Source organism: Crocodylus porosus, unplaced genomic scaffold, assembly GCF_001723895.1.
Source record: "Crocodylus porosus isolate Cpor-Errol unplaced genomic scaffold, CroPor_comp1, whole genome shotgun sequence".
Taxonomy (NCBI): domain Eukaryota; kingdom Metazoa; phylum Chordata; order Crocodylia; family Crocodylidae; genus Crocodylus; species Crocodylus porosus.
Genome location: NW_017728917.1, coordinates 17,343,512 through 17,355,893, shown reverse-complemented (window position 1 = coordinate 17,355,893; position 12,382 = coordinate 17,343,512). Strand labels below are relative to the sequence as shown.

The 12,382-nt window shown below is 42.4% G+C and overlaps 1 protein-coding gene across 1 annotated transcript in view; it reads left to right on the top strand.

Annotated features, from left to right (window-relative positions):
- Nucleotides 1-12,382, top strand: part of TXNRD3 (thioredoxin reductase 3) — a 33,539-nt gene that overhangs the window by 267 nt on the left and 20,890 nt on the right. The window contains exons 2-3 of the mRNA XM_019536822.1: nucleotides 1-140; nucleotides 6,329-6,361. Coding sequence (XP_019392367.1) covers nucleotides 1-140; nucleotides 6,329-6,361 — 173 coding nt within the window. The remainder of the gene's footprint in view (nucleotides 141-6,328; nucleotides 6,362-12,382) is intronic.

Sequence of the window (12,382 nt, the reverse complement as noted above, 5' to 3'; positions counted from 1 at the left end):
GGGACAGACGCGGCTACCGGACTGGGACGGGTTGAAGCTGCGCGTGCGGTCGCTGGTCGGTTCCCACCGCGTCCTGGTCTTCAGCAAGAGCTACTGCCCCTACTGCCTACGGGTGAGGCAGAGGCTTGGGCCTGACGCGGGCGGGGCGGGGCGGGGCGGGTGTCTCTCTCCATATCTACCATGCGCACAGATGTGTGTGTCAATGTGTGTATAGTATAGAGGCAGCCCGTGCCACACAGATGCAGACCTGTGTATGTGGTGTGTATACAGATGTGTGTGTATACGTGTGTCTATAGCATGAGCTTGTGCACACATACCATAAGCTTTCTACACATACACGGGTATATACTGACCTAGTATGAACTCTCTGCAGGTTTCCCATGCTTTATGTGGGTCGTGTAGGTGTGGATTTGCTCCTGTGTGATGACCCTCTTTCTACCAAAAATTCATGAGGTTGAGGTATCTAGGTTGTAGCCATGCTGGTTTAGAGCAGGTCATTCTGTCCAGTCTGCGGGGGCTCCTTGAACTTTTAGACAATTAATATTTATCTGCCCCTGGCTGCCTGTCATGTGGCCCTCAATGGCTTGCCAAAACTCAGTAACTGGCTCTCCGCTCAAGATAACTGCCTGCCCTTGGTCTAGAGGAAAAGGCAATCGGGACTTGTAGTAGAGATCTCTTATTAGACCAACAGGACTTTTGCAAGAAAAGTCTTTAATTGCAAGCTTTCACTCACAAACGCCCTTCATCAGGCATTGAGAAAAGATTGTAAAAGTTCTCCTGGGTAGGAATGAAAGTCCATATTTCATAGAGAAGTCAATAAAAGATATCATTTCTACTATTGACTCCTCTGTGAAATCCTATGAAATATGGACTTTCATTCCTACCCAGGAGAACTTTTACAATCTTTTCTCAATGCCTGATGAAGGGTGTTTGTACCTGAAAGCCTGTGGTTAAAGACATTGTTTTGCAAAAATCTTGGCTAATAAAAGATACCATTTCCACTATGAGTCCTGATTGCCTTTTATATGTGAGTTAATTCACTCTTATACAATGGGTGTGGGGAAGCCCACAGTCAGCTGCTTTGTGTGGTGCATTGTGGGAGTGAGTTGCACCAAAATACAGTTGTCTGTGTGGATCTTTGCTTGTTGCCTGCAACACGTGTTTCTATAGTTGTCATTCCTATTATGATAGTGCCCTCTACTTGTGTGTACTGTCTGCTGTTGGCAAGTACCAAAATTATCTTGCAAAAGTGGTAGAAATGGGTCTGGAGGTCAGTACAGTTGAAGTCTTGGAACTACCCCTGTTTGCTACATTGTAAAGTGGGTTCCCTGTACCTGAATTCAACTTATGTGCCCCTCCCAGGAACACATGTACAGTATAAAGCAAGGGGAAGCCTGTATATGTGTGTGCAATGTGCGTGTGTGTGTGTAAAGCTAGCTATATCTCTATATCTGTGTATGTGCGCACATTGCTGTACACCAGTAGTCCTCAATTTCCAATCAGTATGACTATCAGTGGGCAGGGTAGATATGCACCTTTACAGACCAGTGTGTGTATGCACCAGTCTGTAAAGGTACCTCGCCTTCAGGCAGCCCCACTGGCTGGAAACTGACATAGGCCAGCCAGGGCATGGCTTATTCGTAGGCTTTGTTAACAAATTCCCATCAGGTCCTTATCATACACAGACCCTAGGCTCAGATTGGCCTGTGTCTCTATTTGGTCTCTGTTTATTACGCCCATGCTTAAACTTTAGATGTAATGGAGGAAAAAGCAAAGTTGGAACCTCAGGTGGTGGTTTTCATGTTAGACTGAAGTTCATGCTGAAACTGGGCGGGGGGTTCGTTGTCCTGCCCAGAACTTGCATTTATGCGGGTAGACTGGGGATGGGACTGAGAGAAACGAACTATAAAATTGATGTAGACAGTGAATTTTTCCAAGTTTGTTTGATTTGACATATGCTTAGTAATACCTCAGTTTGAGTCCAAAACCAATTTAATAGTTAAATAATATGAGTGCCTAACCATCACTGCTTCTGTAAGGGTAAACTGTCTTTAAAATGCTAAATTATATTGTGCCAATATATGGTAGATACCTTGCAAGTAAGAGAATAAAGCACTGGGTCATCTCATCATTGGGTAGTCTTTATTTAGACATCCAAAAGTCTGTCTGATACTCTTCTTGCGGAAGACTGAGCAAATGAAATAATTGTAGAGTACGAAGTGAAATTACTTTTGTACGTGGTGTATGTTGAGTTTCTAGGGATGTATTTGGTAGCCCTGTTGGTCTGGAACTAGAGTTTTTTGCATTTCTTTTTGGCTCAGAGATGATACTTTTTCATTAGACCAACTAAGAAACTGCAAAAAAAAATAAAAAATTCTGCAAGCTTTTGGGCACACCTGCCCTTCCTCAGGCTCAGGGGAAAATTTAAATACAGTAAGAAGCCCCCACAGGTAGAAAATAAACTTCACTTTTTGCACAGAGATAGCTGAAGGGATTTTTTTCATCTTTAATTTTCCCTGAGCCTGAAGAAGGGCAGGTGTGCCCAAAGCTTGCAGAAAAAGAGGGGGGTCTTTTGTGTGTGTGTGCAGTTTCTTAGTTAGTCTAATAAAGGGTATCATCTCTGAGCCAAGAGGTTTTTTTGCATTTCTTTTTGGGTTTCTAAACATTCCTCAAAAGATGGGGAAAGTATCGCCCTTTTTGAAGATTCTGCATGGCTTTTTTTACTTCAAAACTTTTATTGGAAATACTCATTAAGACCCAAGTCCAGCAACTGGTGCCTTTCTGTATGGCTTGGTCTGTGCTTTTCTGCACTTCTGATTTCACTGTATTGGGGCTGTAGGCTGGCATAATGTATTTTTAACATGGTTTTTGGAGCCTGAGATCATGAGGGTCACTTTAAAGATTGTCTCCTGTCTATGCTCCTACTTCCATGTTGCTGATACTGAAGAAGCTGTGTTCTGGAGGAAAATTAGCTAAAAATCTTTGCAAATTAAATCAGTGCTGTCTCCTGTCTGGGCTCATAAGTTTTCCTGTAAGCCAGCTTGCTTGTTCCATGGAAACCTCTAGCTTTAGGGAATATTGTGCTTAACTCATTCTTTCCCTCTTGGGTTGGTTTTTTTGTGGGTGATTTTTCTTTTTTTGGACCAACTGTATGGTTGAGGTAGACTTAAAACAAAAGTTTGAAAGCTTGTTTAAGTCTATACCAGCCATGTAGTTGGTTCAATAAAAGATTACTTGCAAAAGTCCTGCTGTCACATTTCTTGCACCATCCTGGCTCCAGCAGGGCTCCACTACTATAGTAAATATGGCTGTTTAAGGTAAAGTAATCTAAGGAGAGGAAAAATGGGAAAGAGTACCAGAAATAAAAAATAATGATTGATGGCAGAGGGAAATTATTCTATAGTAACAAAAAGGGTGGTGTTGGACAGACAGCCCCAGAGCTGAAGATTCAAAAAATGAGGATAAAGAATATCACGATACCACTTCAGAGGTGTAGATAAATTTTTCAGCAGTTGCTTCATGATCCTCCCTTGTTTCGTTAGTTTGAGATGCATGAAAGACTAAGGGGGAGGATAAAATTTCACATAGAGAGAAGCTGGTTGTGGTGTTACTGTGCAATGCTTGGCACAGTGACTTTCAACTTGGAGGAAGTGATAACATAATAGGAAAAAATGACTCGACTCTTCAGGACAATGAAGACTTGAGAAGGATTGAGTAATTCTAGGAGGGCCTATCGTATCCAAAAAAAAAAAAAAAAAAAGGCGGAGCAGCATGAATCAATGAAATTGTAAAATTATGTGAAGTAAGATGCGAATGTTCAATACATTAGTAGAGATTGTTTGCCTGGCCTGACAGTATATAAAAAGCTCTTGAAACTGCTGTGCCATTTATGGGTAGATCAGTGAAGATGCCTTTTCAGTGCATTATGGAATTGTAATTGCCTTATAAACATAGGACATAGCTAAGCCATGCTAAATACGGTAGGTTGAACAATGAGACCATCTACCTTCTATATGAATTAATTACCTAGAATTAACTTGGGTACTTGGCATTTCAGTAGTGCCATTCATCTGAGGAATTCAGTGTCTTAATGCAGGGGCAGGCAAAGTCCAGCCCACGGCCTGGATTGGGTCCACAGCAGACTCCCATTTCCCATTGCAGCTGTTTTCCATGTGACCGTGCAGGGCCAGGGTTTCCATTCAGACTGACCCCCAGCACCACTGGCAGGGTGCAGAGCTTGGCAGGGAGCTGCTCTGAGGCTGGGATCTTGTGGCGGTGACAGCGTGGTCCGGCTGGGGCAGAGCCATGTGATCTGTTGCCCGCACACCCCAGACAGGGGCATTCAGGCAGCGGATTGCGGCTCTCTCCCTGCTGCAGACCATGCTGTCACCGCTGCAGGATCCCAGCCATAGCTTGGAGCAGCTCCTTAACCAGCCACTGTCCTGTCAGAGCTGCTGGGGCCAGTCTCCATGGAAACCTTGGTCCCATGCTGTTATGGTACCCCTGCTGCTGGGGTCTCCATAGAAACCAGCAATGGCAACACAGGCATGGGCTGCTGGGAAATGGAGTCTGACCTCCAGCCAGATCCACCATTTTGCCCATCCCTGTCTTAATGACTAAACATTTCTTCTCATCTGAAGAATATAAGTGTCCATCCTTGTGGAAGTGAAGCACTCTCTAGAACTTCCAAGAGAGGTGGTGCTGGCTCCTACCCTGGGGGTCCTTAAGAGGAGGCTGGATGTACACCTTGCTGGGGTCATTTGACCCCAGTACTCTTTCCTGCCATCTGCTCTGGTCCCTTCTGACCCTAGAAACTATGGAACTTAGTCTCATGCTATAACCATTAGGATACTACTCCGTAAGAGTGGTTGGGAAAATATGGCGAGGCCATACTCGTTCTGCAGAGTCTGAGGGCTTTGCCTATGTCTGCATCAGGGCTAAGCAGCAAGGAGCTGTGCCAGGGCCTGGCAACTTTCAGCTACACTCTTGCACCACTGCTGCTTCCTCTTGTCTGCCTCTCCCTCTTGTCCCCCTCACTGGCTACAGCATAGACATGGCTTTAGCCAGTGGGGAGCTGCTCTGGGGCTGAGCACAGCAGGAAGCTGCATCCATGCTGCTTCTATTTCCCTCTTTCACCCCCTTAGCTGTGGTACAGAAGTGACAGCAATGTGCATACAGCTTCCGAAAGCCTTCTGCCACTGACAGGCCACTGAAGCCACCCAGCCCACATCAGACTGGAGCTGGATCCTTCCAGTTTGCCGCTTGAAAAGGTTGCTGGCCGCTGCCCTAAAAGACTAAAATAAATAACTGCAGGTGAGAGTGGAGAAGGAAAGAGCTTGAAAGAATTTCTTTTCATTTGTGTTTTGAAACATCATGTAAGCTGAATGTTGTCCAGCTGCGTTTGGCCATGGCAGACTGAATGCTTGATCTGGATGGAGAACCTGTACTGAAAAGCAAAGTAAACAGCAAATGGAAACAGTGAGTCAGGCCTTTAAATGAATACCTCAGTTGGATTTGTTCTTTCAGGCCCTCCACTGATGCAACTCACAAGTCCTTTTTGTGAAGGTAGTTTTCTTGCTGAGTGAAAGCTTCCTTAGCAGGGCAATATTGGGCAAATAAATTTGTTAGAGTTTGATTCTTCTTGCCTGTAGTTTCAATCAGGAATAACTTGTCCATATAAATTGTTCCCAGCATAGAGAAACTGATGTTGGATGAGATTAAAAATACACAAGGCAAGCATTTGAATGTTGACTTGATGTGTAGATGGTCACAAGTGCACATGTTCTGCCAGCTGTGCTAGTTTTTTTTGAAAAGCCTTAGGCTAGTAAATTACGAATCTGTATAGAATAATGATGACCTGGCAGGTCAGCTTAATTTTTGAATTGTTACAGAATAATCATTGCCTTATGAAACAGCAAACAGGGGACATAATATATTAGGTAACCTCACCCCAGGGGTTTTCATCTAGCTGAACAGGTTTGGAGTAACTAATGTGACTAGAGTGAATTTGAATGCAAATTTCAGAAAGCTGTAGGTCCTTCACAAAAAAAAAAAAAAAGGCACTATATGTAAAGGAGCTGAGGGGGGGAAACAATCCTTAGGATTGTCACTGGACTGTTGGAGCTCCAACAATTGTTGGATCAGGGTGCACCCTAGCTTACAGATAGCTCAGTGGAAACCCCGATGAGCAGATAAAATCTTTGCTTCTACCTGCTTATCTAGAATGTGCTTCAGCCAGCCATATTTCAGTCATGCTTTAATCTTTCCCAGCAGGTTGCCCAAGCATTCGTTGGGGCGGGGGGGAAATCAGGGTATCTGCTTTCTGAAGAACAGTACTTTGCCTTGCTAATCTTCCTAACTAGTAGGTAGGACTGTTGAGAAGGAGGAAGAGAAGATGAAGTCTTGTAAAATCAACACTGCAATTCAGTGCTTGGTACCAGCCTATGGGAATGCTTACTAAGGAAAGGGCTGCCATCCAAGAGTCCCACAGTTTGCTTGTGCTGTTTGCTAGGCATTGGTATTAGAACAGGTGCCTGCATTGACATTTCAGATCCATCAGCCACTTTTCATTGCAGAAAGACCAGTGTTGTTAAGATTGCTGAAAGGGCATGGAAGAGGTTCCTGACCCCCTAATGTCCTTGTAAGATATCAAGTTCTCTTGCTGTTGCTACTTAAACTTGTCTTGTCAAATCTCTGGTCTCTTGGTTAATGTTTCAGATTTATTTAGAATCCTGTGGCAGGTGCTCTGGTGAGCTTATTGTAAATGGGATTTTCTTATTTTGTTTGTGCGTGTATGTGTTTTAAATAAAATTAATTTTTAAAGTATTTTTTTTTATTTATTTTATATATAATAAATATTTTCTTAACTGCTTAGTTGACACCATTTGTTTTGCCCAAATAAGAATCTCTTTAATGGTGGAGGACAGTAGCCAACTATTATCAGTTTGGCTAACTGAAATATTTAACCTTTTATTTGCAATAGTTGTCACTACATCATGTTAGACAACTGATATTACAGAGATTTGCCCGGTAAGTTCTGATAACGAAAGCAAAACAGTAATAGTGCAACAGTTCCAACTCTGTAAACTTTATAATTTCTTCAAATATAAAGTTTAAAGAAACTAAGTTTTCTTAAAATATCATTAGGAAGCTTTCTTTTTTTTTCTAGGTTCCCATGATGATCTTGACTGCAGTTATCCCAAGTAATAGTTTCACCCAGGCATTATGGCTGACCTCTTAAAATCTAAAGATTTACATTTTGTTGTTGAGATTTAAAATATACCTTTTAAAAAAATAAACTCCTGGATGAGACTGAGATATTTCATTTCCTTGAGCACATTAACAGCACCTGCATTGTTTCTAAATGCATAGACTGTAATCCTCAGTTTGCTGACTCAGTCTTCCTGTACTCAGAATCTCTCATATCGTCTGCTACAAGTGGATTAGTTTTCCATAGATGTATGGAAGTGAGATTAAAGTATAGTAGTCACTTCCAGCTCATGTTGCTGAATAACTATCCTTCATTTCCTTTTTGCTTTTTTAATTAGGTTACCTGACTCACCAATTTATTTAAACAAGCTTAAACCACAAAATATAGTGGTAACAATTTCAAGTTTCTTTGGAGAAATATAAGTGGATAGGGTAAAGTTTTTTAAGATAAAGAACAGAATGTACTCTAAATCTGAACAGTCGGATGTGCGTAGTTAACTTCTTTTTGAAGTAATGCATTGTATAAGTCTAATATTCAAATTTTAAAATGTTATATAACACTTTAAATTCTTGCTGAGCATTTTCTAAAGGTAGTTATGGGCTGCTGGGAACTCCAAGGACTCAATTGGTTACTTTGTGGTGGGGGCTGTTTTAGCACAAGGATTTACAGACTGCATAGCAGCCTTTTGTGAAGCTAAAGATGACCAGGGATCCAAGTTTTCCATTTCCATTTGATGCAGATTTTCTCCTTTGAAGTGTGGCATTTCACGTAGACCCCTGCAAAGTCCACGTTTTTCTGTGATTAATCGGAGAATATGGATTTCTTTCTTCTTTTAAATTGTGGGGACCAGGATCACTGATGATGACACTGAAATTTTGGCCATGTGCCATTTAACTTGCTAGCGGCACTCCTACAGCCCATGGCTGCTACCAGCATCTTTGGCTTTCAAATTTAACTCCTTGTGGGAGGACAGTTTTGAGGAGTTGACTCTAAAATCTGGATCCCTACTTACAACTAGAGACATACCTAATTTGCAGGGGCTGCACCCTGATTTCACAGGGAGAATGTGGGTGCAGGCCTGGGCCTAGGCAGCTATTTATTTCACAGGTGGAACATGGTGACACCCCCTGACCAATGCCTCCTAGCCAAGGGGCCCCGGTGCACCCCTCCCATTCCTCTCATTGTCTGAGGGTCTCCAGTGGCCATGCCCCTGACAACTGATTGGCTGCAAGGGTGGTCTGTCATGCAGCCTTGCCACCAATTGGTGGAGAGGGCCAAGGACACATGCCAGGCAGCCCTTGCAGTGGATCAGAGGCAAGGGGCAGGGACGGCAGCCATCTTGCCTGCAATCCTTGGAGTCGGCAGCTGCCCCTTTCCCCTTGCCAGCCCTGCCAGGCTGCTGCAGCACACTGAGGATTGCTGGCTCCCTCCGAGGAGCCAGCACTTTTCATGCTCTGCCTCCACCACAGATTTTGCGGGGAACATTGAATTTCACAGAATCTGTGAAATTGTGAATTTCATAGAGAGTCAGGGTTGGAAGGGACTTCGGGAGGTCACATCTAGTCCAACCCCCTGCTCAAAGCAGGACCAGCCCCAACTAGATCATCCCAGCCAAGGCTTTGTCTAGCTGGGTCTTAACCTTAAAGGATGGAGAGTCCACCACTTTTCTGGGCAAACTATTCCAGTGTTTTACTACCCTCCTAGTGAGAAAATTCTTCCTAATAGCTAACCTAAACTTCCCTTTCTGCAACTGGAGACCATTGTTCCTTATCCTGTTGTCTGCCACCGCTGAAGAACAGTCCAGCTCCATCCTCTTTTGAACCCTGCTTCAGGGAGTTGAAGGCTGCTATTAAGTCCCCTCTCGGTCTTATCTTCTCCAGATTAAATAAGGCCAGTTCCCTCAGCTTTTCATAAGTCATGTCCTCCAGCCCCTTCACTGTTTGGTGAGGGGAAGGAAGAATTTGGTAGGACTCTACCTATAACTGCTTTGCTTGGCCTGGAAACAGCTGTAGGAGGAAGGAATACCATCTTCCACAAGCACAGACAAAATATCCCATCTGTTGCCAGCAAATAAGCTCAGTCTGTGACACACTGCAGGCTGTTATACAGTAGCAGCTGGCTACCCTTTTACAAAGAACTTTACAAATGGACTTTTTAAAGTTGCTTTTAGCTATTTGCCACCAATAAACATATGTTGTGTTACAACAAGTTTTTAAAACCTGATGCAAACACCACTAACAGCAAACTTGTCATAAAGCGACTGTTCCTGTTTACAGTAATATGCAGCTAATCAAAGCATCTTGATCGTTTTATTAAAATAGTTCAGAACTTGTGGTAGAGGTGATATCTTTCATTAGACCAACTAAATTTTTGGAAAACAATGTCTTTGTTTGCAAGCTTTCGGGCCCAAGCACCATTCTTCAGGCATGGGAGAAAAGATTGTAAAAGTTCTCCTGGGTAAAAATGAAAGTTCATATTTCATAAGAGATATTTCATAAGAGAGTTGAAGATATGGTAAAATTTCCTGTTTTGGAGCAGTTTGTTTATATGCAGATTAGGCTCAGAGAGAAGTTGGAAATGGTAGTTTACCTCGAAGTTCTTTGGTGGCAAGCAGAATGTAGTCATGTTTCCTTCTGGTTATGATGTTTCATATTTCAGAGAAAAGTAAAAAGATGCAAGGCTCTTCTGAGCAAGAATTTCTTTTGTGGTGAGGCATTTCTGGGTCCTGTGATAATGCAGATTACCTCCAACAAAGGCAGGAGCAGGGTCTCAGGCTTCAGGTAGTAAGACTTGCTTCCTCCATGTAAAATCTATAAAGATTTCATTTATTAAAAAAGGCTAAAATTCAGTGTCTTCCTAGTAACTTTGGTGTGAACTTAGAGTAGTTTTGGGCTGAAGATGTTGCCAGTGCAGTAGGTGGGTTAACTTTGGATCAGGTAATTTCCTAGTAGGGCTGTGCAAAATTTCGCTGGCCATTTCATTTCAACACTGTTTTGACCAATTTCAGGGTTGAAACAGCAGAATCAAAACAAAACAGGCTGTTGAAATAGCCTCGAAACAAAACGAGGCTGGTTGAAATGTTTCGACTATAGGCTGGGGATGGGAAGTCAGTCCAGCTCAGCTGATTTTCCCATCCCCAGCGCGAAATTTGGTAGGGGGTGGCGAAGCAGGCAGTTAGGCTGCCTCCCCATCCCCAGCAAAACCATTAAAACAGCCTTTCTGTTTCATCCAAACGGAACAGCTGTTTTGACTCATAATTAAATATGAAACACTGTTCTGTCGAAACTCAAGGTGGTGTTTCACACAGCCCTATTTTCTAGGCATACAAATTGGGGGGAGGACGGGGATAATTTTCAATTTGCTGTTTAATAACTTCCCTAACAAAATCAAGTTATTTCTTTTTCCTGCTTTCTGTCTGTTACTTTCCAAAGTCTCACCCAGTATGTTGGCTTCCTAATGCAGTTGATCTCAAGTCCTGCTCTGGTTGCTCTTCATATATGCAGGGGGTAGAAAGGCAGTCTGCTGCTGAGCTTCTTCTATAAAGACACCAAGTTAATCCATCTTCTTCAGAAGTAGCATGGGAGGTTTGATTGATTACTGTACTGGCACAAAGAATAGATAACAGCTTGCTTCTAGAAACCTGTTTGAAGTGAACATTTTGCATTTTCGTCGAGCCCAGTGCAGGAGTGGATTTGATTTAAATACTGTAAAATCAATGTAAATCATGATTTAAACCACTGGTCAGGAAGTCTTGATTTAATCATTGTTTTCTGCATTCTTGTTGCTGATATCTTTTTATTAGTTTAATTTCTTGAAACTTTGCACTTCTAGAGAAAGTTAAGGGTTTAACTGTATGTACACAAACTGGCAGAAAGACAATAGGGTGGATGGGTGGCTAATCAGTAGGGCTGTGCGAAGCTTTGGTTCCTGATTTCAGTGTGGCATGTTTCAGTGACTGGATCTCTGAAACCAAATCAAATCAGAAGACCCTTTAATCTCTCTGAATAAAAAAAATCTATTCGGAAAGATTTGGACATAGACACAGCTTTAAATGTGTGGGGTTTTTGTTGTTTTTTTTTCTCTACATGCCTCTAGGTAGCAGGGGCTCATTCATGAGTGCTGCGATGCTGGGGCACATAGAGCATCCCACAGGAGCACGGGGGCGCTCCCCAGCGCCCTTGGCGGCAGACCCAGAAGTGGACCAGAAGAACTTCGGTCCACTTCCAGGTTTGCTGCCAAGCACATGGGTGGGGGGGCCCACTCCTGTGGGATGCTCCATGCACCCCAGCATTGCAGCAATCATGAGCTGTGCCTGCTACCTCAAGGTATGTAGAAAAAAATTTTAAAGCTGTGTTTGCGTCCAAATTGCTGACTCTCCAAATCAGCATTGAATCTTCAGATGCGGATTCGGCCAAATCCGGGACAGTGATCCAAATAAACTAATCAAATCACTGTTCCTGATTCGAGCCAAATCTGAATCAAATAAGGCCTGCTTCGCACACCCCTAGTAGTCAGGCCTGTTATCTCTTGTTCCCATATGTAAGGATGTTATCTCTGGATATGACAGGCTCTCCTTATGCCTGAAGAAGGGTGTTTGTGGCCAAAAGCTTGCAAAGAACAATTTTTCCAGCTATTTAGTTGGTCTAATAAAAGGTATCATATCTGCCCAAAAAACCTTGTCTGCCTGTGATCTCTGGAGACAAATCCAGTTTGAAAACTGAAACTAAGCATTGCAGAGAAGCTTAATGGGATCTTCTCGACTGAGCACTGAGTCCCATTGGGTAGATTGGTTTTCTTTAATCTTTACTAATCTATAGAGAAGCCTCTGGGAACCCCATGAGATTGGGCCTCTAATATAGCCCGTGGCCTGTTGTGACCTATTTGTAAAACTTCTAAAAAGGTTACATAAATATATTGTCTAGGTATATAATTAGAAGATATAATCCCTATTCCATGATATCTTTGAGCTTTAACACATCTTAAATTTAAAACTATTTTTTTAAAGCATCTTAACAAAAAAATACAATTACATTTAAAAAGTCTGATTAAAATAGAAAATACAATGTTTAATGTTTTTTAAACTTGATTTTTTTTATTCACCCTGGTCCAGTGATTTTTTTTTATTATTATTATTATTTATTTATTTATTTATTTATTTATTTATTTATTTTT